This window comes from Pomacea canaliculata, linkage group LG7 (assembly GCF_003073045.1).
Source record: "Pomacea canaliculata isolate SZHN2017 linkage group LG7, ASM307304v1, whole genome shotgun sequence".
Classification (NCBI taxonomy): domain Eukaryota; kingdom Metazoa; phylum Mollusca; class Gastropoda; order Architaenioglossa; family Ampullariidae; genus Pomacea; species Pomacea canaliculata.
The window spans coordinates 17,971,512-17,998,652 of NC_037596.1; the positions used below are offsets into that span (position 1 = coordinate 17,971,512).

General features: G+C 36.7%; 2 protein-coding genes across 6 annotated transcripts in view; one reads left to right on the forward strand and one right to left on the reverse strand.

The window, feature by feature from the left end:
* LOC112568295 overlaps positions 1-26,773 on the reverse strand; it is a 50,733-nt gene extending 23,960 nt beyond the window's left edge. The window contains exons 1-5 of one of the 5 annotated variants that reach the window (XR_003100054.1): positions 26,322-26,773; positions 24,662-24,762; positions 22,017-24,201; positions 20,986-21,233; positions 19,026-19,397 (exon numbers count right to left, since the gene is read on the reverse strand). The gene's annotated coding sequence lies outside the window, so the exon portion shown is untranslated. Of the gene's footprint in view, positions 1-19,025; positions 19,398-20,985; positions 21,461-22,016; positions 24,202-24,661; positions 24,763-26,321 lie in introns of those variants that run through there. The other 4 variants (XM_025245534.1, XM_025245532.1, XM_025245531.1 and 1 more) reach the window with 4 other exon arrangements.
* Positions 1,399-16,967, forward strand: LOC112568297. The gene is made up of 13 exons (XM_025245535.1): positions 1,399-1,734; positions 2,249-2,434; positions 2,883-3,242; positions 3,821-6,698; positions 7,107-7,158; positions 10,832-10,945; positions 12,627-12,809; positions 13,354-13,434; positions 14,030-14,108; positions 14,541-14,626; positions 15,371-15,415; positions 15,766-15,852; positions 16,118-16,967. The coding sequence occupies exons 4-13, from the start codon at positions 6,678-6,680 to the stop codon at positions 16,153-16,155; spliced, it is 786 nt and encodes a 261-aa protein (XP_025101320.1). The 5' UTR covers positions 1,399-1,734; positions 2,249-2,434; positions 2,883-3,242; positions 3,821-6,677; the 3' UTR covers positions 16,156-16,967.
* Positions 26,774-27,141: the final 368 nt, after the last annotated feature.

Consider the following 27,141-nt stretch of genomic DNA (forward strand, 5'->3'; position numbering starts at 1 on the left):
CCTTGTTTTTGAAACACTTCTTAGTTAATAGAGCACTTAAGAGGATCGTTACTTGACTCGAAAGCGACATTTCAAGTGCCACTAAACTTTGATGTACTGTAGATTAGTCAGAAGGGAATAGGGGATTCAGAAGTCCTTAATTACTTAGGTCTACTAGTTTGTAGTAATATATTCCATGTGAGAGCTTCCAAGTGAAGGTTTTAACACACAAGTGATTTCGATTTCCCAAACTTACTAAGTGCATATTGTTACCTTTTTTCCCGAAATACCGAGAACATAAAGAAATGTTGAAGTTACCCGTATGATCCATGAGGTTTTGTAATTATCAAACATTTTTGAGATATCTTTATTAATAGCTGAACAAAAAAGGGGCATCTAAGGACTCTGTTTAGTATTTACCTCTTCTAGCAAGTTATCTATGATATATTGTTGGAGGGTCTAGGAAATGTTTAATTCTTGACATTTGGTAGATTTTCTTGGAGGTGCTTTTGCTTGTGGTACAGATGTGTTGGGACCACGATACGTTACTGTCGATGGTAACACCCATGCGTTTGTGACTATACTTTCTTTATTGATTGAGCGCCGATTGACATGTTTTTTGCTATCCAAACTGCCATACTAATATATGCGTCGTGCAGCTGTCGCCATGCCGCGCTGGTCTCCATCCCACAGATCCTCGCTAATTGCTATCGTCGGTGAGTACTTGCCACCAGATCGATAGTCAGACATATATTTTTGAACAGCTATTACGTAAAATTAATTAATAAATTCTCACATATTTAAATATTGGGGAAGTTAAACCCCTTTTAACATACGACTAACCTAGTTTATGGGAGTTATGTTACCGCTGTTATGCTTTCAGTGTTAGGCTATACCAGAGACTTTATACCCTTCTCTGGCTATATTGATCTGAGGAGGCTGCAGACAGAAAATCAAATCGAAAATCCTGGTATTAAGCCAGGTCACATCTGTTGTTCCTTTTTCTGCAAAGCCAGTCAGTGGTAGCATATGGAAGGCAAAAAACATGAGTCATCAAATCAAGCTGAGAAGTCAACTGTGATCAGCACCCTCCTTTACGGATCAGAATCTTGGAAGATGACCAAAACCATCAGTAACAAGCTTGACGTCTTCCAAAACAGATGCCTCAGGCGCATACTTAACATCTTTTGGCCAAACACCATCACCAACGAAGAACTCCACCGAAGATCTGAAACCGAGTCCATCACCACGCAGGTTCAACGAAGGCGTTGGCGATGGATTGGACATGTGCTCCGCCAGCAGAAAGCAGACCTCTCCACAGTCGCCCTACGATGGACTCCAGACGGCCGAAGAAAACGAGGCCGCCCAAAGGAAACTTGGAGAAGAACAGTGGAAAGGGAGATGAAAGGAAAGGGCTGGACATGGGGTCACCTGGAACGGGTTTCAGCCGATCGACATCGGTGGCGGACTCTGGTTGAGGCCTTATGTGCAACCTGATGCACGAAGAGGATTAGATGGATAGATCATATCGTCTCTTCAAACGTCGTCCACATAACTCTTATCTGTCTGACTGCGGGTGCTAAGTTGATGGTTGTCTTTCTGGCTGACTTGCTGTCTCCACTAATACAATTTTTGTTCTTCTCTCCAAGGGGCCTGCTAGGGGGATGTTTTGTCGTCGTTAAGCCGGGTTTCGATTGATCCGAGACGAAATTCGTTATAGTGCTTCTTATCATCGTCAAGAAAGTAAGACCAAAAGTACGTACACAGAAATGCACCAGAGAATATTACAAAGCGTCCCTTAAAGAGTTTTTTTGTCCCTTACAGCTAAATAAATTAATATGCCACAACAATAACATTTTATCAAAGAATAATGTTAAATCCCGTGTATAAAGGATGCTTTAAGAGTATACTTAAACGAAAAAATAATCTTAGATAAACGAACTAATTATAGACTAATCATAAACTTTGTAATAGTATGAATAACACTTTCATAAAAAAATTGCCCTTCTTATCCGATTATGTGTACTTGTACCGTTATAAAGGGCTACATTCATTATGTAATTTTAAGAGAACGTAAAGGCGTTTTCTCCAGGAAGGAAAAGGAAATTCTATTATCTCAAGGAAATTATGTCTTCTTTTTAGTAAGTGGTTAAAAGTCCCGTAAAATTGTAGTTCCCATCCAGATGGCAGATGTTTAATCCTTCATTAAAATCGTCACTTAAAATTCTTCCTGATCAGTGATAATTTTCCCTATGCAAATCTTCTGTAGGTCTCTTGAGGTCAACAAAGAGGACTATCGAATCACATACGCTGGATATTTTAATACACTTTATAAACATATAGCAGAGGGAAATACATGTATACCAGCTAGAAGACACGATTTTCCAGAACATGTGGTGCGTTGGAGTTCTTTTTATGGCTCTACACCTTACTGTATGCGCACAGAGTAAAAAATGTAAGAATTTTTTTTTTATTTTACTGCCCGAAGGATGCAAACACTACAATATCTGATTTTTATGTGTATATTAACATTCACATCTGTGGTTAATTTCTTTAGTGTTAGATGATGGTGTTTTATCGTTATGTATTTGCGTTGTACCTCAGGCAAAATAATACTAACAACTCACACTCACTTATCACACACATACGATATGGTGCTCTGACTTGACAAATACACAAAACATACAGTATAGTGTTGTAAAAGATCTCTCTAATACAAAACCATAGCAGATAAATATGATTTCCGATGACATCAGACTATTTTATTTCTTGATATTTTAACCTAAAGGTCAGATCCAGTAAAGCTAGTTGCATCTTTATTTTCAGATGAGGTCTCTCTCACTAAATGCTAAAGAAAAACTTAACTGAAAAACTTTAATGGTAAATCTTACTCTGTTTCAAAGGTGCTCACCTGCAATTCGACAATTTTACAGAGAACATTATTTCCATTCACGAAAATGATGCCATTTATTTGAAATTCGGAGTAAACGATTCAGCTTGTAGCCAGAGAAATTACAACTACATGATATCAGTGAAAACCTACAGAAGCAATCATTTCACCGAAGAAGATGGAAGACTCGAGCTGCAGAAAGATAGATGTGATGTGACGACAAAAGGAAATGTCCAATGTACTAAATTTGATGGAAAAGCAGAGCTTTACAGGAAAATAAACAGGTCCCACATAGGCATTCAGTGGAGGCTGACGTGGCTAGAAAATGGTCACTTCAAGGATGTGATAAACCGAATGAATCTTAATGTTTTGTGTAAGTATTCTGTAAGATACAAATCTTAGTTTTTTCAGACTACCTTTTGCTTCTTCTTAATCAAATATTCATTAATCTTCTATATACGATAAAAAGGCTGTTCATGATGTAATTGTAATTGTCACGCCAGGAAAACACAAACTTGACATTTAGCATCTCTCGCATTGTTTATAGCAAATTTTCTTGTTGTCGTAAACAGTATTTAGCATAAGCTCGTTTGAAGCAGCTAAATTCATCGATGTAATAATTCTTTAAAAAAATGTTACACGATCACTCGAAAAGAAAGAAAGATTTGATCTATTAAAATCACGATGCTATTTTTAAATTATTAAGAGATTGATGTATATAGGCTCTAATTTTAAAAAAAACATTTTATTTTTCCTTTCGTTATGCCTCATGCGTCTCGCTTGCGCGTGTGTGTGTGTGTGTGTGTATGTGTTTGTGTGTGTCTCGTGTGTGTGTGTGTGTGTGTGTGTGTGTTGTGTGTGTGTGTGTGTGTGTGTGTTGTGTGTTTGTGCGTGTGTGTGTGTCTCGTGTGTGTGTCTCCTGTGTGTGTGTGTGTGTGTCAAATTCTGCAGATTCACCCAATGTCACAAGTCTGACGGTCGATGGCCATGAAGTGAGCGGAGTTTATATATTAAAAGAGAACCAAGAGGCTGTTGTTAACTGCTATTTTGACCAGGGCAATCCACCAACTACTTTCCGTCTTGTCAATGAAATTAGACAGGAAGTGGCGTCTTCTTCAGCAGAAAGACATTTTACATATCCAGTTAGAGTTTACAGGTGTAGCCGCCCGTGGCCAAGCCTCCACTGTGAAGGGGACGGATCCAAAGAAAACAGATCAGTGGAATTTCTTGTCCGATGTAGGTACAGTAAAACTAAATATATATATATACATACACATCTGCATGCGTCTGTGTGCACGCGCGTGTGTGAGCTTTTAACCGTTGATCATTTATTGACACCACCATTAGGTTCATATCAAGGGTTGGGTCATCAATATTTACAAATATACTGGGTTGTTAAACATTATAATATTGACAATATGTAGTCTGGGGTTCACACGTGGTTTTGAATTCATTTATCTAAGTACTATTGTTAAAAGTTTATATTCTAACTGCGAAAGCCTTCTCTGAGAAGCGCATAAGTAATTACAGCCCAATAACAAACGATTGTAAGCTAACTTACCCACAACATCACTCATCGTATAACAATACATATTTTTGTACATCTTGTTTCAAACCAGTACCGCACAATTTAAAGGCTCTATAGAGAAAGCGTGAAATAAGCCTCATAGGTCTCTCCATTGATCCCTGACACACTGCCTAAGTCTGTAGGCTGCAGATATTTCTATATCATGGCTCATGTGTCGTTATACCAGATATTCCAAACCTGAAGTGGATATAAGCTGCTTTAAAACATTTTATTTGGTAAAAGTCAAAGTATCGTTTGGGCTAGAGATAGCTTTTGTATGATGTATACACTTCCAAGCGTGAACCGTTCTCCACGCTCTGAATGTCAGGTCTCCAAAAACAGTCTTTCAGTCGCTCTCAGAGTGTAGGTATAAATATATCAACACTTTCTATTTTCAGCTGTGACCATACATGTCCAAAATCATTTACAAATAGGAATTTTTTCACAAGGTGCGCCAAAGTTTACTAATTATTGCATATGTAACAACATGTAACTTTCACGTGGTAATCGATCATCTGACATATGAAAACGTAGCCTACATTTCATAACCTTATTTTGGGATACTATACATATTGTAAATCTACCAAGATCACCATAATTTTTTTTTTCTTTAGTGTATTTAAGTCAACAATTAAAAGTCTTAATTTGAAAACTTAGTTTCTACAGCCATGTCATTTAGTTGTACATGGTGTTAGTTTCTATGACCTCTGAACTCTGACCTTGTACTGCTACAGTCTCTGCGCCAAAAGACCTCGAGCTTTTCAAGCTTGTCGCCGAAGACCTGGAGGGCCTGGTCTACGTCCTCTTTCAGTCTCTCAGTAACAGTTTACTAATGGCAAAAGATCTCATTTCATCTCTAACTTCTTCTACGTGGTGTTCGATGTTTTCCTCTTTTTTGTTAAGATTTGTCTGGAAATATGTTAAGAAAACACTTACATTGGAGTTAGCCAAAGCTTCCAGTAAAGCTACACAGGGGACTGCCGAAGTGCCAATATGATCACTGAGTTCCTTTCGTAAAATTTTACAATATTCAACTTTTTAGACTGAATATTGACATAAAAATCATCCTTCTAAGTAGCTTGTGACGGAGAAAGCAATATTTTCAACACAATGCGCCATAAAGATAAGGGCTGGTCAAAATGCACCATGTATTATAGAGCGTTCAAAAAAGTGTCTGACAGCTTGTGAACACAATTAACCCACCCCCCTGTGTGTGTGTCAGAGAGAGGGAGATAGAGAGAGTATGCTCGTATTTTATGTGTATGCTCAGCTTGTATGTCTGTTAGGATGTCTGTACAGATTGCAAAATTGCGTTTCCGAAAGAACAATAATAATTACGATTTTGCTGTGACCTCTCAAATTTCTAATGTTTACGGCGATGCTAACTACTGTTTATAACTTCTCTAGTTAATGAGGAAACTCGCATCTAGAGAAGATTAAGACTATTCACTGCATCTTGCGTTTCCGATTTATTGTTTCGGCTTAAGAAGTCACGAAGAAAGAAAATTGCACTGAGATCTTTTATTCCAGTAACACAAGGTGAGGAGAGTTACACATGGCTGTTGGTGATTGAGAATGATATGGGGAGTTTCTCTGTCGATATAAAACGGAATTACGAGATTATTCAACGTATACAAAAACGAGATTTTTTTAATGCTGCAACATTGCTGTCAGGCTGGCTAGTAGGATGATTATCTGGTTGAATGATTGGATTTCTTCTTTACAATGCATTGTAAATGAGAAAGGCAAGACAAAGTGTTATTAACGTTCTATTATCTGGCATCAAGAGTGAGAAATGGACAAGGGAAGAATACTTAAATTATTGTTCAGGGATAAAACATTTACGAAGAGTTATATATTAGGGCTTACAAGGAGAATATGATGCTCAGTTACAGCTGTATCATTGCAAAAAAGACGCAGTTCTATCAATCTGGGTGAGTTAAACAATATTGCTGCTGATGGCATTTATGTCCAGCTATGTCCATGATACATTTTATCAAAGTATTTCTTATTCTTCTGCTATAGTCAGACAAGGCAGTTGCTTAAACTAATATGAGTCTCAGTTGTGCTGGGCGCGGGGAGGCGTGACATCACTCATACACCTGTCCTCTAGGCAGCCAACCAGACATGGTTAGGCGGTGTAACACGCTTCACGAGTGATTCTTTGCATCAGGCCGTAACACAAGGGCCTGGACCATCCACCGAAACTTGTACTTGCCAATACCACCAAAGTAGAAATAAATGGACTCCAAAACCAAATTTGTAAGTATTATTTCTCATGACTTTTGTGCTTGTTTCTGCAGCCATCACACATTGTGTAGCGTGTAACGTGTGATGTGCAATGTGCTCTGATGTGGTCTACTTTTCGATGTATCAATGTTTTATCCTGTGTCACGGGACCTACTTCAGCGTGTTGTGACGATCACATAGCATGGCATGACAATGTATGGTAACGATTAACATAGTTTATTGTGTACATTTACATTTTCCGCCGACAAGCACATTCTTTGTTGTGCTGTGTCAAGAATGTTCAAACACGTATATATATATATCTTAAGGGTTTCTCATAAAGTTTTGCATGTCCATATTATATTTAAACTTGTATGAGAGTGTAATGACCATAAATATGTATCAGCATCTAATGTGTATCAATGCCTCTTTACACTGAAGTGGACTCATGTGCTGCTCGTCGTGTTGATGTTTAAGCAGTCTTATTGTGAAGGTAAGCATTATATTAATTTCTAACATTGCCAAATATTTTCAAATCATATTTTTTTGTCTTATTGACGTATAACTGTCGTATTATCGAGAACATCCACAACTGCATAGAGTTATTTTGAACAATCTGCGGCTATTTTCTTATTTGACCTGGGATTATATGCATGTAAGATATTAAGTGGTTGACTTAGCTGATCTTAGCTAAAGTCTGAACAGCTGCAGTTACTGTATACACATGTATACGCGCCAGTTGGACAAAATCCTTCACATGCACATCACAGCTAGAGAGATTGATTTACCAGGCTACTTTTATCTTTGCTTGCTGTAATTGATTTCCGAGATTAATGATTTGACGCTAGACATGAATTATACCTCCAGCTCTGTATGGTGGCCAATAACCCGTTTGCATAGGAAGTGAACAACGTAGTTTATGTAACCTTTGTAGAAGAGTTATGAGGATTATTTTAAATGGCGGACAAGCAGGACCCGACCTTTCTTTATAATATGTACCACTAAGAGACATTTTTTGCTGTTGCGATTATTCACATGATTCTTTAAATAAAAAAAATAAAAAACTATAATAGCTGTGTTCCAAATATCACTCCTCGCTCCGGTGGCAATGATGTTAAACAAGTGCGATTTAAAATCCATGAACGGTTATCGAAACAGGAAAAAAACTTATTTTAAAGCTGAATCATTCCCTTACAAGGAAAAATCCTTGGCTTGTATAACAACACATCCGGTCCTTTTGAAATTTAACTACTGTGTGGTATAGTCAACAATAATTGTAAAAATGCATGGGTAGATGTTTCTCCTTTTTCTGTCAGTTTTTTTTTTCTAGAAAATCAACCATGCTACTGTGTATCTTAAGATTTTCTTGTGATATATATATAATAATATTATGATTCATAATCACATTAGGATAAAGAAAAGTGTAGTTGTGTGTATTTATAACTGGAACTTTGTAGATAGATAGATACCAAGTTTTCATTGTGACTTTACGTCCAAACTATGAATTTCAAAGGCAGTTTCGGGTATGCTGATACATCAATTTTCTAAATAAGTAAATAAATATACCACTTCTCATGGTAAACCATTTTAATTCTTCTAAATATCATATTTTAAATGAATTCAAAATTATCTTTTTGTGACGTATAGTTACTTTCTTTTTTTAACTAGCCGAAATGAGGCAACTAATAGAGACATCTTGTCTGAAAAGAAGGTAGCCTTATTGAGTTAAACAATCGTGCATGTATCCAGGAAAACAGCAAAATGTAGTCCACAAAAAATGGATTGAAAAGGCAAAATAAAAGTGCTTAGAATGTCGTAAAGAACAGGATCAGTTTGAATCTCATCTATTTTCGTGTCTGTTAATATGGGAAAAGTCGAATGTTTTGTAGCATGTTGTGTTCATTACAGAAACTACACGGGACTCTTTCGTTTACTTAGACGAAGTCTCATTCTCCATCACGTGACCTTAAGACATATGACCAATACTGCTTACCAAGAGAGACAGTTTTCTATAATTTTTAAAACTATGCTATGAAAAGTTCACTTTAAAACCGAAATTAACTCACAAGACACCACAGAGCACGAGTTCAAATCCTAGCAATGACCTGAGACACTTGCTGTACGTCTCTGACTAACGTCACACCCAGACTGACGTCACACCCAGACTGACGTCACACCCAGACTAACGTCACAACCAGACTGACGTCACACCCAGACTCGTCTGCTTGACCATCTCGGGAAGCTATCGCGGTTACTCGGCGGAAGGATACAAGGGTCGATTTCACTGGATTTTTTTAGAATTTTATAAATATCGGCAACCGAAATAGTGCTAATAAGTTGTAATCAAGTGAGAAAGGGATCATTTATTTCTTCTGCATTGCTCTCGTCACTAAATACAATTTTTAAACGATTTGACCGTCACAACATCCGTCTCACAGCCTTGAGTATACCTTTAGATGTCTCTTTTCATCTCACTCTAAGATTTTTTTCCATTTCCTGTATTCTGTCCAGAAAATTTTACTTAACAATATCCACCAAGTTTACTGAAAACTTGATACCAAGAAGAGAAAAAAGTCCTAGGTCCCATTGGAAATTCCTGCATTATATGTATAGTATGGGTCCCTTCCGTGTTACCTATTCATACTACTAATTGAGTGTTGTCATTATTAACTTTAAAACTTGAGATATCAGATAACATATCTACTGTGTTAATATCTTCGTTAACAGATTTTTTGTTATTATCTAGAAAGTATTCAGTATCATCTGCTAATAAAACCAGCAACATTTCTTCCTTCTTAATCTTTATTCCCCTTATTTTACTATTTTTCCTTATCTTTCGTGAAAGAACCTCTGCACAGATTAGGTACAAACAAGACTAGATTGAATCCCTTAACTGCAACCTCTTTTTAAGCTAAACCAACCTGTGTACTGCCCATTGAAGTATATACAGGAAGGTGCATTATTGTACAAATGTACATCTTATGATAGATTCTAGAAAACCAAACAACTTGATTTTTCAATAAATAATCAGGCCACAGAATCGAATGCTTTCTCAAAGTCTCCAGTTAGCAATAGTCCGGGGATTTTAGAAGCATGTTCACAGTAAAGCATATCATAAGTCATCCGAATATTGTCCCCCATATATCTAGCCACAGATTCGTTTCTTTTTTAAAAGTAGGCTCACAACATATCCGTTTTGTTGTGTTTGTAAAGAGGGCAACGAAAACATTGAACAAATATTCTTGCACTGTGCATTGAGTAAAAACGAAGACAATACCAACAGCAGATAGGTTTAGGCCATTTTAAAAGTCACAATATACTGTGGAGCAATGTGTTGCATTTACTAATGGCTCAAGGATATATTCTTTTCTAAACAGTGGCTCTCATTCAGCCATGTGTCTTCTGAAATAACGGCACTATCTGTAATTGCCTACATCATATTAGACGGATTGCAATATATTGTAGTATGTCATTATGTATGGTATAAGGTTTGTATATATATATATCTGTGATTGCATGTGTTGTTTAAAAGGTTATCTCTGTTTGTGTGAGCTGCAACTTGAAGGTTAGGGAATAACAGCCTATGTTTCTATGGTTAGCTGCTTCTTTCTGCATAGGGTAGGGTATGAGGGCAAGCTGATGAAGGATTTTGTGTACATTGCCATGGACATGTTTTTCCTTTTGTCGTTGTTGTTTTATGTGGTAGTATTTTATGTTTTGTATGTATTGTATAATAAATAAAAAAATTAGATTGAAAAAAAATGTGGTTACAAAATGTAGTAGCGTTTTTGTGATTTGTAAAAGTAATAATCAGCCCTTTTTAAGGGTAGGGTCCAATGTATCTTACATATTTACTTTAGATAAAATTAAAGTACAAGTCTGATTAAAATTTAAAAGTTCATCTTAAACGGAAGGTCGGTAAGCATTAATATGAATGAAATAATATAACTAAAAGGTATTTTGAATTATATAAAGTTAAGAAAAGTGCAACTAAGGTGTTCTAGATTTAAAATAAAATTATAATAAACTCAGAACTGAAATTTTTGTTAAAATACATTAATCGATTCCCCTATATTAGCTTAAAATAAAATGCGGCCGTTTGAATTTCCAACTTAAATGTTTCCACGTTGACACAGTGCAACATAATTTTTTTTCTCTTTTCTTAGGTATCGGCTGTTACGTTAAATTTGATGAAAGTAACTGCATTCTAACTATATACATAAAGAGCACGGTGCAAAAGAGACAGTTCAGCATCATGAACAAGACAGATTCTACGGAAGGTAATATTGATCTTACTACCCTTTTCCCGTCTAATTCTTGTTAATAGACACGTCTTCATAATTATGCCATCAGCCTGTGAGTCACTTTCCTTCTTTTATCAGACGGCATTCATCTCAAGAATGTCAACTTTTGAGACTAATTTGTTTTACTTTTCTTTTTAAAGTTGCTGTTACTTAATAAGCTGCTATAGTGAGAGTAAGATGTTCATTATTGTAGCTATAATCATAATCATTCAACTCTTCTGAATGGTTGTTAGCTGTGAGCTGTGGACCAATGCAGGTTTCACTTGCAAAATCTGAAAAAAGGAGCTAAAATGTCTCATCACTCAATGGACTGAAATAAATTGTTAGAGATCCGACCTGTTTAGCGGAATATTACGGACAATAGGAAGAATCACTACACCGTACACACCGAAGTATCCACAAAACAATCACAACTGAATGACGATGAAAATGACCAAGACAAAACGACTTGCCGTTGGTAAATGGCGATCACCGAAATAAACGATGAAGATGGATGAATTAAACTGTAGAATGCGATAATCACTGCAAGTCAAGAACGAGGCTTAAAGGAAATTAACAAATCGGATCAGAGTGGAAATTCTTTAAACAGATCCAATCAGTTCGCACGTTTTAGTACAATGAATCCAATCAATTTGCGGAAGAACAGTGCGTAGTAAACGCAATAGAGGTAAAAATAAACATGAAGCTAAATGGAAACATTTTCAACACAGAAACAAAGTGAAGAACTTGTACCATTAACATACACACCTCTGATATCAATAAAGCGGCTGGTAATCATATTGTCAACAAAGAGCATTTCAGAGAACGTTACAATGTCATCATTAAACTTTCCCCATCTCCTAGGATCACCATCACTGGTGCTGCCTGTTTGTGTAGGGTAAATAGCAGTCTATGAACTCACATGCAAAACGTTTTAAGGCGTCAGACGGTTAAATTCTTTTCGAAATTGGAGAGTCCAACCCTTGCTGAGCAGACATATCTTATATATTCTGGCAGATATATCTTTGACTTCCACTCGTAGGTAAGTGGACCACTCTTCCCTTCTCGTCTGTTTCTCTCTTACTGCAGTTTTTTGACAGATATTGTAGTTTTGAGGCATCTTTGCCATCTGCAGATCGTCCTAAGGAATCAATGGCAATGTTGGCTTGAATAAGGCTGCGTTTTAGCCACGACTGGATGCACATCTTGTGAGCTCGTTCGCCATTACGCTATTTCCCATAAACGATAGTTTGTGGTATGCATTTGTTGTTTATACAAATATCATGACCTGTCGACTGGAACTACTTCTTCAGTAGTATGACTTCAGTGAGACACAGGCGTCCTCTTCAGAAACTTTGTTGCTGGAGGAGTTGTCCTGCCTCTTAATGTCCATGATGGTACATTCCAGCTGCAGCATACAACCTCAGTGTACATCTCAAACCTTTGTTCCTTAAGACTGCTAACTACTGCTCTGTAAATCTGGATCTTGGTATCACAAGTGTGTCTTCCAAACTTCTATACGAAGTGAACTTAACATAGTACTGGCTTTGGAGATGTTAGCTTGATGGTTTGGATACCATGGCGCTGTCGAAGCATGTGAAGTGGCCATATTAAACATATAATAATAAACAGAAAATGTAAAAAAACATATCAAATATATGTTTTTAATCTTTTTCAGAAACCGTTTTAACGTGTCATTTTCTGCGAGGAAAATACCATTGCCAGTATGACACAGATAATACCCTGATTGAAAAGTCAAACGGTGATCTTGAGCTAATCCCTAACAACCGTTTATGTATGCCTGTATCATTAGAAACTGACGAAGGTGAACAACAATCTGCGAAGTGTAATGTTTCTCTAGGTAAGACACTATTGTTTGGAGGAATAATTTAACAGTAAGTCAGTACAAGTAAAATTAAATCTTTTACACATTTCTGGTGGATCAGCAGTTGAGATATAGAAACAACAACATTCTTAAATCAGAGCAGAAACAGTTTTAAATCAAGGATAAGTAAAACGACATCTTTCTTGTTTTCGGTTTTTTCTATGATTCTGATTATGATTATACAAATATGGATGACGCGTATCAGTAATGGGAACATATACTCTGTACACTATTTTGGAAAGAGTCGTACTATAGAGATGAGAAAAATATTTGTTTTTGTGCTTATTGCACATTACAGAAAAAAGAGGTGAAAAAAGAGAAAAGAACTAGAAGCTAGAAATCCCTATTCAGTCTATAACATTTATGTCGACCTGTTTAGCCTTTCCAAATGCTGGTATACCAGCAGAAGTTTATAAAATCGCTGTCATAAAATTACGTATTATATTGAATCTAAAAATTCGCACTTTGTATTACTAAAGTTATGTTAGCTTATTAAAACTATTGTTTGATTGTTTTCCAGAAGAAAGCAAGGAAAAGAAAACTTATAACGTGACTAATGATGCAACTTCAAGAATCATTACTAGCTCCTACGGAAATAAAGGTCTAGATGGCAAGAATGAACTAAATATAGGCAAAATAATAAGTAATGTGCTATGTTTTCATAAAGTTTCATATGCGTCACGTAAAAAAAAACAAATTTACAAATGCAAGCAAATGTTAAATATCTAACATCAAAGGCATTTAGGTAGCAATGACTCTGTTCACAAAGATATATCTGCACACGCGTTCGCATCCACACAAGGGAACACAGACACACACACATATAGATGTGTAAGAGAGAGACAAAGGTGAACGAGGAAAGCAAATTTTATATCTCAATAGCTACAACATTTCGATGTTATTATCAACACGCTTCAAGTATACATAGATATATTTTTTGTGTCAATGGTCAGATGGAACTGGTACAGGTCACAGTTTTTGTTCAGAAGAAGAAAGCAAGTATTCTAACAAAAAATTCTATGTGACTTGATTCTTGACAACTTACGGGTTGCGCTCTGACATTACTGGATGGAATTATATGCTGCAACATTAAATATAGACTATAACAGATGTTTGGAACATTGGAAAATAATTTTAGACGGCAGGACAAAACCTGTAAACTGATTTACTTATGATTGGTGTTGTTCTGTTTTCAGACAACCCCGTCACGTCTTTTGTTGTTATTGCCGCCTGTGTTTTATGTACTTCACTGTCAATAGCATTTCTCAAAATACGGTAAGTAGGACAATCATCCTGAACAATATTACTGAGTTTTTCTCCAACTGATGTTAAGGGAACCTCAATTCATTTAGTAAATAAACAATGTGAATACTTATCTTTTTCTTCAAGTATACTTTGTTTCAAAGCAGGTGCTACAGAAAGCAGTCTATTTTTGATTGTTTATTAATGCCTGTGTTTCCATATATGAATCTGTGTGTTTGCAAGTGTGCGTCGTGTGTGTGTGTGTGTTTATGAAAGAGGAACATTTTAAGAATCTTCTTTTTTTTGTAGTGAGCAATTTAGCTACATAAGCTAATATAGTAAATACAAAAATAAGTATATAAATATGAACAACAATGTGGTGAAAGATAACTTAGAAATTCAAATAAAATAACTGCTCGGATCTTCAAGTAAAATAGCAAATAATCATGGTGTGCATGTATCTAGTCCTTTCAGAGCAAGAAACAGGAATGATGAAGAAAATGGACAACAATCAGATGGGCCGATAGTTGCGGGAGCTCGGGTTGAGAGTAGTAAGTGTATTCAGCTTAATAAGCTCAGGAAATAGTCCAGAACAGTAGCAAGCCTAAGTATGAAAAGCACATATTAACAGTAGTAAGAAAACACCAAACACGACAAAAACTCAATACACTAAAAGAAACAAAAGAAAAAGAACAGGAAGAGCAAGTCCTCTCCAGCCAGTAGTGTGTATAACATGAGAAACTAGCAAACTGTATGTTATTTCTCAGTGCAAACTATTATAGGACTACTGCTTGAGAATACTGCGTTAGTTTTACTTATTTGTTGACAATTATAATATTTAATGAACATTCGCTAACATATATCATTGCTGTACTAGGTCAACCACGGGGTGCATGCGACACGAAATAGCACTGTGGCGATCGTAGTATGGTGTGTTGCTCTTAAAATTGATAACAATAATGATATAATTAATGATAATAGCTATCATTATAAAACATTAACAACAAAGCTGTTCACTACAAAATTACACAGCATATATAAATAAGTTATATAGTTATAAATAAGACATTACAAATTTCATGTTTTGCTGATATCTATTTGCCTTTCCTTGATAATAATACTGTAAATTGTTTCTTTACTGAAACTACTCATAGGTTTTAGACCATCAAGACTGTTAACTGCACAAACATCTACAAATAATAATAAAAGCAGCATTGATTGTAGTAAAAATAAATAAACTTTTCTAAAACAAACATAAGTTTAATGGAGATAAAATGGTGTTTTTTTCTATACAGCGGTGATAAACCCTTTATTCACAACCCAACCGGCCGTAACAATCAGTAAGTATGATACATCTCTGCACGATTTTTTTATATTTTTAAACATTTCAACAAGACACCTTGCCTAAGTAGTGTCGAAAATATAATATCTATTATAAAACCTACAAGCACTTTTGCTACAATTAAGATTTTCAACCACTATCTCCTTCGCTATTATAACAAACAAACGAAATAATATATTTTATCTCCTGTTTAAGTTCTTGTCCTTATTCCGGAACTAGGACCTTAACCATTCCTACTATCGCTTTTAATTAAATCTCCGAGTAGCAATATTTTTAAAGCTAACGGTAACATGGAATTCACTGACAAAGACAGTATAGGCTGTGTGTGTTTTTTTTCTTTCTTTCCAGCAGCTCAAGAATCTTTGCTCTCAGCTGCAGAACACATGTCCGATGAAGAGGACAATGTTCATCGAGCGATGCTAAAAAAACTGGATTGTAAATATCGTAAAATCGCTTATATTTCCATATATATTCGTTACGATGATTTTATACTGTAAAGTTTTAAAGACGTACTTTATGTATTAACATTGTAAGACAATGTGTAAAGATTAAGCCCTCAACAGAAAGTAACTAGACCACTCTCTTTCAAAAAGTCCTAACATCCGCTAGGCAACCTGTTCATTAATCTTGTGGGTTTTTATTTATTTTTGTCGTTGATTAGTTTGTGGATTTTTTTAACATCCTGGAGGTTTCATCGTAGGGAAACAAGATGAGAGGCAGGATGGAGGAAACGACTAACGTCGTGCTGGGGATACGTCTCCACCACCAACAACCCAGTGGACAACTTCTTCACGTTAGTCATCCATCATTTCTTTGGCTTTGCCTCGGCAACGACTGCTTTCAACGTAGCCATCGAAAACATTTCCTCCTTATTGTCTGCCGTTTCTCCCTGTATGGATTTTTGTATTAAGGGCCACTAGTCTGATGGTCATAGATATGTATTTGTATACGAACATTTTTAGAAAGTAAGCGGTTTTGCGACTACGCTGATGGCCATATATTATATGTAGCTGTATGAGGACATTTTCGAAGGCGAGTGGTTTCGTGACCAGTCTGATCATAGATATGTGTTTCTATAATGATATTTTTTTAGAAACTGAGCAGTTTGGGGATAGCCGCCTGTTGATTGAATGGATTGTTTTTTCTACAAGCTTCTAAGTATTCTACGTATTCTTAGCAGTCTACATAGTCTACGTATTCTAATTTTTTTTCTACTTCTACTTGTTCATCTTCTTGATGTTTTTTTTTGCTTATCCATCTGATATTGTTTCTTCATATTCTTTTCGTGTTTTTGCTTTATTGACATGTGTTCGTATGCTTTAATTTACAGTGGAACCTCAGTTAACGAGCACAATCCGTTCTGCAAAGTTGTTCGTTATCTGAAATGTTTTTCCCATAAGAAATAAAGGAAAAAGATTTCATTGGTTCCCAGTTCCCGTTGACTCACTAATTTTTGAAAGTTACAGGCTATATTAGTATATAGGTATTTTTTAAATGAGAACAGTTATAATACAATATAAATGGAGTTTAATAAATATAAAAACATTAACGAAAGCATTTAAACATAAGAAAACTTCGCGTTTTGACGGCGTGGGTGGATGGAGGTGTGGGGAGGAAGGGGTGGAATTACTGCTTGGATTCCCCCTCCATGAGCACGTGACATTTTAAAATCGGGGGTGACTTCCCTTTTCTGTCACTTTGAGGTTGAAGGGAAAAAACTTGTCCAATGTCTGTTGCTTCTGCCTTTTCTTTTTTAAAATCTTCGGTAATACGACATCACATTATCATTGAACGTTTGTAGGCTAACTATTCGATATCCCAGGCGTTCGCTAACTGAGGTTCCACTGTACTTGACTATATAAGCCTGTATACATGAAGAAGCTGGAAGGAGGGAAGAATAAATATATGATACAAAAAATTATTTTGTTGTTTTGTTATTGTTTTTGGTTCTTTTTTACATTGTATGTTATAAACCAACCAGTGAGTGTGTTTATGTGAATAATGTACTATTTATAACGATAGAAATGTGTGCGAATATGTATGCATATATTTTAAAAATCTTAATTCCTCTTAGAGGGTGCAAGAACAAAAAATTTTGTATCTTGAGACGGCAAGGTATCAAACGATATGAGCGAACCACACCAGCTGATGCTACCTGACGGCGGTAAGCAGAAGCTCCTGGGTACCCACCAAACACGTGACTAGATTGCAATTAAATCCCAATTAGTGTGTTTATATTAGGTACACAACAGCGTTAAAAATCAATGGAGACCTTACTGCTAACGTTAATTAATCTTGATCCCAGCTATTGACAAATCTTCTAGAGAGATATTTGCTGGGAGATATGACCTAACATCTGTCTTCCAATGACCTCGGGGTGCTGTACCAAGCTGTCACCTGATATCTCAAACTGTGTTGAGCCTTGCCATTACCGTTGTCATTGCCATGACTATGTCCTCGGACAGCTTTGTTATCCAAGAACAAAGTGACCCTCGCTGTCTTTGATCGCGGAGGTTTACTGTTGGTTCTTATTTGTGAGGGTCTACTAACATGAAAGTCTCGAGCTGTCATCGAGATTGCCTTGGATAGTATGTGAAGCAATAGTTCACGTTTAACTACGGAAATAAAATGTCCACAAAAATAATTTAGATATTCGTCACCGATATCACCAGAACCTTTATACCGACTACAATAATACTTCAATCTGAATATTCACCTCTTTAAGTACACTTTAATTGTTACTCCACATCCATTTTCCAGCTATTACCTTAAACATCCCTACTGTAGATAACTGAAAGCCAGTTCAATATTTGTATGATTTGAAGAGTTAACAAACTGCGTAGGGTATCAAGACAAGTGTTGATAATGCCTACGGAAAACGAGAATAATAGCTACATGTAAAAAAAAGTCATTTTCACATTACAACAAAAAGCCGGTAATTGTAAAATAAAAGCACAATATCTAGTTGCTCGAACTGGTTTATGTTCATTTTCTACAGGTGTCTGATTTTGTCACACATTAATAACGAGTGAGAGAAGAAAGAAAATTTAGTTTTCGTGTCTAGTGATATGTAATAAGTCATCTTTTACAGTCGTGTTTACGCTATCTTATAAGATTGGTCGGACAGCCACAGTAAATGACACGAAAACACTGGAGGAAACAGAAAAAAAGGCTTTGAACAGCCAAAGCTGAATTGAATAGCTCGATCACCTGCTGGTATCAAATGCACACCAGACCAGTATATTGTCAATGTAAATGTTACAGAGCTGACTGTGAAGCATGTGAAGCAAAAACTATAAATCAAGAACCGTAGCTAGCTCAACAAAATGTGTGTGTGTGTGTTTCTATGCGTGTTCTGCAACCAGAGTTGTCAACCCATCCTCTCACCTGTTGTTTAGTTTCAGAGTTTATTTCTAGCACTAAGAGTCTGAGAAGATCCAGCTCAGTGAGTTAGAAGGTTGATATACAACATGCTTCTCAATAGGATCTCTAGAAACAAGATGATATCGCGGAGATGCACACAATCTCAATTTTCTTTCTCCTTCTCTCTCACTGAACTTGTGTCTTAAAGAGCGTATGAAAAAGGTCATTTGCCCATTGACTCTTACCTGTTGTTGGGGAAGAGCACACTGATAGATGCAACAGCTTACAAGGATAGTAACTTATTCCTGTTTTGGACGATAGTAAATCCTTCACACAGCCACCAGCCAGTCTTTGACGTTGGTAAGCGAGGTCTTCCTCCGGCCACGGTGGCGTAGACTACCCTCCGTCATCTATCATCCTCATTCATCACTTGACATGCACCTGTCGTTCAGAGGAGCACATGGATAAACCTAGGAGCTGACAGGGCTTGCCATTTCTACCTAATCCGAGCGATAGTGAGCAGGTCCTGTACAGGAGAACAGTCTAGTCCTTGACTTTGGTAAGCATGGTCTTCCTCCAGGATCCATGGCCAAATAAGACCAGCTTACATCACTTGACTGTTGAAAGTAGAAGTTAAAAAAAGCTTGATTACTGTTTATTGTTTATAATTGCTTTAAATAAGCAAGCTCAAATTTATTTAAACTAGTATTTATCATCTCATTTTATTGTACTTGTTTCCATCATTTCGCGTTTTTAAAGCGTCTTTTTGGAATCTTGAAACAATCACATGTCCACTACTAAAAATTTTGAAAAAAGGCAACATCATCCCACATGCAAAGATTTGAAGTATAATTTACGAAACTCTGACTTAATAAGGCATGAGTCAAAACATCATAACTGCCAAATTATAGTTAATATATTTTTATATTTCTCACAACTACTTCGGATATTATGAACCAAATACAGAATGTGAATGAATATAATAATGACAGGAAAACATTGGTATTTATTCGTAATGCAAGCCTCACAAAGTCATTAAAACACTTAACAAGCAAAAATAAATGCTAAATATTAAGGAATCTTCATTGAAATGCAGTACACATATCATTGGAAACTAGCATTGGGTCAACAAGCGACATTTCTTACGGGGCATGACCTATCTACTTGAAGTCTACTAAATCTACTAATTTACTTTGTTGTTATGTTGAATTCTGTGACCTGAGCTTCTTTGTTGTGGACAGTAAAGAGTGGGGTTTCTAATCCAAAATGCAAATAAAGTAAAACATACGTGAACACTTATCCTTCAAAGTAACATTGTTTACTTAATCGCCAACCATTAGAGATCAATTTTGTTTCTTACTGAATCTGCAATTTTTTAGTTATGTATTATTCTGTCTTTGAAAGAATACATGTAAACTGTTTTGAGTATGTATTTGTAATTCTCGACTAATTAAACACATTCTGAGTAGATTAAACGAGGATGTCATACCTTAATAACAAGATTTTTAAATTTACTGATAATTACTAGCGAAGCAGGAAGGGCAAGTATTAAACCTTAGTTATTTAGGTTGATTACAGACCAAGTTGTTATTTTCAACCTCTTTCTTAGAGCCACCACACAAATCCTCACTTATACTCTACAGGGAATACCCGGTACTGTAGAATCACCAAAACAACAAAATTGAGCTTAGGCCAAATGAGCTATTTTCAAAACACTATCGCAAACAAGTCAAGTTTTTTTTTCTTTGCTTTACCAAAGGAGCTACACCATAAAAAGCTCAGAATTAAATCAAAGTGTTGTATAGTATTTCATGTTAAAAATACCAGCAGGCTCTGTTTAATAAAGAATTCATAGTATTTTAAGAGACATTCTTCTGAAGCTAACGAGGTCACCACACTGTGAAACACAAGCAGCCTAGAAAACGTAATGAAGTAAGACTTAAATACAAAATGAGGAATAAGTCCTTTCTCTTCTGAAAATTGTGCAGCTGTTCTGAAGTAAAGGCGTAAAAATCAAATCAAATCAGACTTTATTGTCTGTCGAGGAGACCCAAGACAGAAATTTTCTTTTGCTCACAAGGACATACATACTCAAATAGACATCTAACTCACACACGATCACTACTATCTGTTCATCACCTGCAGGCAAACAACATTATAAATTGTCATCTATGTCATCTATTGGCCTGTGACAGAGATCCCTACCTTTCATTAATTATTTAGATTGAGCGCAGAGAGCTCGTCTTGTTTGTGCGAAAGGGAGCTCACATTCAACAAGGTGATGGCTGATAATGGATGCAGTACCCTCTTCTCTTCAGACTGTGTATGATTCCTCTTGAGTCCCTGTGTCTTTATTTAGGATGGTGATGGCTGCTGGCACAAAGTACCTGTGGTAGGCAGCCTTCCGTACACGTGGCACTTCATAGCGCCTGCCTGAGGGCAACAGCTGGAAGCTGGTGTGGAGAGGGTGTTTTAGGTCAGAAATGATGTTATGTGCCATCCCTCTGACTGCATGAAGGTACAAGTCAGAAAGTGGCAGCTGTGATTTACCAATAATAAATAAATAATAAAATTAATTAATTTTGTAAACGAACGCATATGGTTTTATAAAAGGATACCAAGAAAAATAGTTTTGTAAATATCGGTACAAAAATGAATGAGCTCACAGCTGATAGATAAGTGTACACAAAAGTGTCAGTGACATACCTAAAATCTGTTCTGTGCAGTAATGGTTCCTTCCTGCTATTAAAAGAATGTTGTAAAAATTTAATATTGAGGATGGCCTTAAAAAAAGGCTGTACAAGAGCTGAAAGAACTGTACATTCCATCCAAAACCAACTGGAAGACGTTTCCGACATGTAATGCAAAACAAGTTATGTTGCTATGAGCTTTACTTTAATCGGCTTCTCGAAACCTTTAAAAAAAAAGGTCCTGTGCTATAAAAGAAAAGGCGAGAATGTTCCAAGCACATGAACAAGTGTCGGTGACGTTGGTGTATGTAATGCTAAGTCAAAGAGTATCACATGCTGAAAATGTATACGTGATGACGGTAATATGGTGAGATAGGAAGAAAGGTAATTGTACAAATGAATCAAGACCAATAGGGACCTGAATAAAAAGAAAGAAAAAAAAAGTTATTTCAAAACCTCCGTTATCGTGGACCATGTAGTTCAAATTTTCTTTAGAAATAAGAATAATAATAAAACTTTTCTTCCCGTTCAAATATATTTGCCTACCTGTCAGCCATTTGACCTCGAATGCCTTACGCATTTGTTTTCGACTAAAAAACCATCATGTGCACTTAAAACAATTATGATGTGTATAAGAAATTAATAGAGACACTGTCAAGTTACTTTGAATTACTGACGAAGTAAACATGGCGTCAGCTGAAACAGGCCTAAGCTTTTCCCTCTCCGCGGTAATATTATGTGTCAAGATAAGTTCATGATTGATGAATCAATTTATAAATCAATTAATGATTTCAATGTTTTGTGAAAGACTTGCACAGTCAACGTAAAATTTGTTCAAGCTCTCTATATCTTTGTCCACCAAGCAAATTTTATGTCTGCCCATACCTGACAGGGAATATCCGATGCCGCAAAACGCCGAACAAAATAGAAGAGTTTTAAGCCGACATAGATTCCTGCAACTATAGAAACCTATTCAAATCTGTTTTCCATCTTTTGTCTTTAGAAAAAAAAGCTCGTTAAAACACTTTGAAAGTACGCTACGTGTTGTATATTCTTCGAAAATAGGAACAGCAGGTTGCAACATACCTAACCCAGTGCAGCAGTTGGCAAGGGATTATGCTGTTGTTTATTTCTAGCAAGGTGCTGACCAGAATCATCTTAGAGAGTTTTAAAGAATGCCCTAGACAAGAGACTGAGGCAAGAACAGGCAGGCTTTCGGCAGGGTAAATCATGCACAGATCGAACCGCTACACTACGAAACATTATTGAGCAGTCCATCGAATGGCAGTCGCCACTACACCTATATTTTGTGTATTTTGAGAATGCCTTTGACTCCGTAGACAGGGAAAACATATGGAAACTGATGCAACACTACAGATTTCCACCATTGCCATCATCCAACAGCTGTACGAGGACTCGACCTGCCAGATGATCCACAACGGAAAGATGACTGACCCCTTCACAGTGACGACGGTTGTAACACACGCACACACGCACGCTCTCTTTCTCACAGAAGAAGAGAATACATTTGTTCTTACACTTAGGTCAGTCTAAGACGATAAAGAAAACTACATAAAGTTCATGTATTTAGTGGTCGAACTGATGATAGGCAAAGCTTGAATTGACTATTTTTAGGAGCTAAACCTAGTCGTGCAGTGTTCGCATCGACCGGTCGATGCTGTCAAAATCTTTCTGGATGGATTTTTTTAATTAACTGCCTGAGGTATCAGCTTGCTAGCTATTAGTCATCACACGTGTGCGTTGAAGGTCATAAAGAGGTATAAGGGTAAGGCTGCTGCCTTGAATCCAACTTTTGTTTGATAGCCAGCACCATTCTTTGTCGTGCCATTCTGATTGACTAAGTAGAAAGCTGCTTAAGAAATGATGTGAAGAAAAGAACATTTTAAATGCTTTGGTCGTAAAAAAATAAAGAGATTCTGTAAGTATAAAAGAATTACTGACCTCAAAGAACATGGTACCGCTAGCTTCTATTTTCATAATTGTTTTGGCTTTAGTGGCATTCAAATGGTACATTCTTTCTCAAAATATACATTTGAGACATTTTATTTTAGAGAGGGAGAGAGAGAGAGAGATGATGTGTGGGCATGGAAAACTTTTTATAAGTGTTTGTGTGTGTTTGTGAGTGTGTGTGCATCGTTTGGTGTGGCGGAATTGTCTTTCTCTGGTTTTGCGTCGTAGTTGTCATGTTTGCATTTACGATGATATATCACTTTCAGATCAAGTGTCTTAAGCACCATAACTACTTCCTGATTTTTGCAAAGCCAGTTGAGTAATCGACATTAACATATAAGCACTACTGCTGCAGCACTACGTAGGTCCTAGACCAAAGGCATTCTTAACCGTAAGATTGTATTACAGATTGTAAATATTTTCTTTTTTCTTAAAAAGCAAGCGCAATATTGATTTCAAACATTTAAAAATTAAGAAAAAAATATCCATTTCATTATGCAGAAAGGTTTTAATTTACTTCAAATACTGACTAAATTGTCACTATTAATTGTAGAATCATTGAAAGAGGTATTTTGGGATGTCAAAAGAAAATGTTGTCCTTCACACGATGATCTAGTCACAGGTGAGTTGGTCACAGTGTCACATGACCTGCTATATCCGTGTTTCTTAGAAGGCCAAGTAGCAGCTTTTAAGGCAAGGGCAAGGTCCCTAGTGATTGATGTCATTTCTGTTAGGATGTGATCCTGCAGCATAACGTCTCCTGCCAGTTATCAAACAAAAACGAGATTTAAACTGATGACAGCGAACAGTTTCCATACGTCACTCAGGGAGTGGGTATCAATGTCTACATATTTATGTTAATATTGTTTTTATTTTGGCTTTGATTATTGTTTTCAAAACTTGTCAAGTAAGCACTTACTATAACGTAATATATGAAGTTTTTTTCATCCTCATCATTGTCATCGTCGTTGTCATCGTCATCATTATCATCGTCGTCGTCATTCTCATGGTCAACTCCTCCAAAGCACCACTTTTATTACATTGACACCTGACGTCAGTCTAGTAATTTGTGTGGAAATGAACACAGCAAATAATTAACATTAGATTAAATAACCTCATCAATATTGCCTTGCTCTGAACCTGCACATATGCCGCTTCACAGTAAAGAAAAGAATCTGTATTCAGATCGAAAGAATATAATAAAATGTGCATAATGTTACCTAGCAGCAAGCTTCATCTGGTGAAGGAAGCTCAATAAGAGTCACACTTCCTCACTTTACAAGCGTCCATCAATACCCAGTAATTAGAACAGCAGCTGTTTCTGGTTTGAACAGACATAGGAACAATATATGCGCCAGATTGTTATTGTTATGTGCCAGCTTGTTCTGTGTGTGCTGGGGGTGTGTTTGTGCACATAAAAGATTGAGATGGTGAGTGATAAACATCACACACACACACACACACACACACACACACACACACACACACATACCGAAAGCATAAAAATCACAGCAAAGGACTGCTGCTTAAAGTACATTTTGTTTAAGAGTTAAAGGCAGCAGACTGCAGTTCACATCTATATTCTTATTGCCTCCTAATGACAAGGGCATCACCAGATATTTCTCGATTTCTGTGGTGTGAGCCTTGACTCTCTCTGTCCAACGTTCATGTTCAGCACTAGCTGTGACTTGTGGATGTTCTTCCATGAATTGGGGAGGACCTGCAAGTTTGACTTATTTTGCATAAGCGATGAATGCAGCTTTTTTAATCTTCTCAGCAAAACCAGATGACTAACGGTATCGTTAATACCAGAGGGATGAACAAACATAGACAGCCTCTTTCACTTCACGGAATTAAGGCGTCTTTTATTTAATTTAGATAAGGTTCTAAGGTTCTAATGTCTCTTTTGTACCTGGTTTGCTTATTCTTTTATATTATTACTATTAGTTTTAACCCCACACCTTGATGTATGTGATCTACCACACACATAACCATTCACTTGATCAAACGGAGTGATATAATTATATAACATCAGGTGGTATTGAAAAACTCGAACCTCTACCCATATAGCTCTCCATAAGTCCCCACTATTTCTCGATTGTCATTCTCTCTCCTATATCTTTCTGTGCTAGTAGACCTTAATTGGTTCAAAATATAAAGCTTAGTTTCTTCAAAAAACCAAGTAATCAAACATATTTCAAATATCTCGGACGAGTTATTAAACGTCCGGTAATGGATCTGGGTCCGTTAAAGGGTTACCAGATATTTGAAACAACTCTGCACAAAACTCGCTAATTTCCAATAGGGAGTAATCTCCCTTTGTATGTGTCTACAGTGTTCCCTCGCTACTTCGGGGTTCATCTATCGCGGATTCACTACTTCGCGTTTTTTTGTTTGTTTTTTTTTTTGAGTGAAGTATCTATCGATACCTCCGTGCTGGGAATTATCGTTCTACAAAATACCATAGATACTTCAACAGGAAAAAGACGAAAAATGTAGCTATATTTGTATTTCTATTAAAATACCATGGTTATTTTGTAGATAGAAAGAAAGAAAGAATTGTGTACGAGAAATCCGTTGCTCTGCGTAAGCGACGAGCCATGATTGTTATCTCCCATCTCGCAGCCAGTTAGCATCAGTTTTTGGGGTTTCTCTGAGTACAGTTATATTTTTTTACACTAATTTGTTATTGTACTGTATTAATACCACGATTAATATATTACTTTACACTCACATGATATTGTTTTACATGTATATATTATTATTGCATGTATGTCCCTATTTCGCGGAAATTCGTTTATCGCGGCTGATCATAGCACCTATCCCCCGCGATAAACGAGGGAACACTGTAGTCCGTTCTCTAAGACTGTTTGTACTTACACAGCAGGTCTCTGGGTAGCAAGTACTAGGCAACTCCAAGATGTACCACACTATCATCTGTGTAGTCTTCCTGTATTCCATCACACTTAGTGGATCTCCATCATGTCTGCAGTGGAACTAGGCCCAACGGAGAACGCAGGGGGTTAGTACCTTCTGAACACACACTTGTCGTCCTCTTGTCGACTGCAGCGAAGACTATTTTCTCTGGTGATTCTTTGGCTTCAACAAACAACTGGTGTGTAACTCACAAACTTCCCTCTGTCCTTGCGTGTCTTGGCACTTAGTAACCTTTTTCTAATAATACCTGAACAATTCCTGAAATTAGTTTTATCATGTGATAATTAGTAGTGCTTGAGGCGCATTCCGATGAGTAAAGGACCACTTACGTCGCGAGGACATAATGTACAGCAACATCGTAATGTCGGGACACTAGGCGTGACAAGCTGTCACTCTCAGAGAACGCCCTCCTGTGTTATAATGGAGAGCGAGACATATTGACACACGGTCAGGGGGCGGATAGGAAGTCAGACTATGTGGCAATCAAGTTATGTACCGTGTTACCAGTAAAGAGGGGTGTGGTGTAGGGGAAGAAGAAAGACGACATGACCAACTACCTGCCATGTAGGGATTGGCTGTACTTAGATAATGGAACAATCGGTGAGTCTGTGGGATGATTGACCAATCACGAGAGAGCAGATGAAAATGTAGCATCATGCCCGACCAGATCATCGGGTTTTTTTTTTGTGTTTTGTTTTGTTTTTGTTTTTTGTTTTTTGTTTTTGTTTTTTGTTTTTGTTTGTTTTTTTGTTTGTTTTTTTGT

Excerpts from the sequence above, each read along its gene's own strand:
- LOC112568297 (XM_025245535.1), top strand. The coding sequence starts at position 6,678 with ATGGACTCCAAAACCAAATTT. Across the intron at positions 7,159-10,831 it reads TAAGCAGTCTTATTGTGAAG|GTATCGGCTGTTACGTTAAA; the intron begins GTAAGCATTATA and ends CTCTTTTCTTAG. Across the intron at positions 10,946-12,626 it reads CAAGACAGATTCTACGGAAG|AAACCGTTTTAACGTGTCAT; the intron begins GTAATATTGATC and ends AATCTTTTTCAG.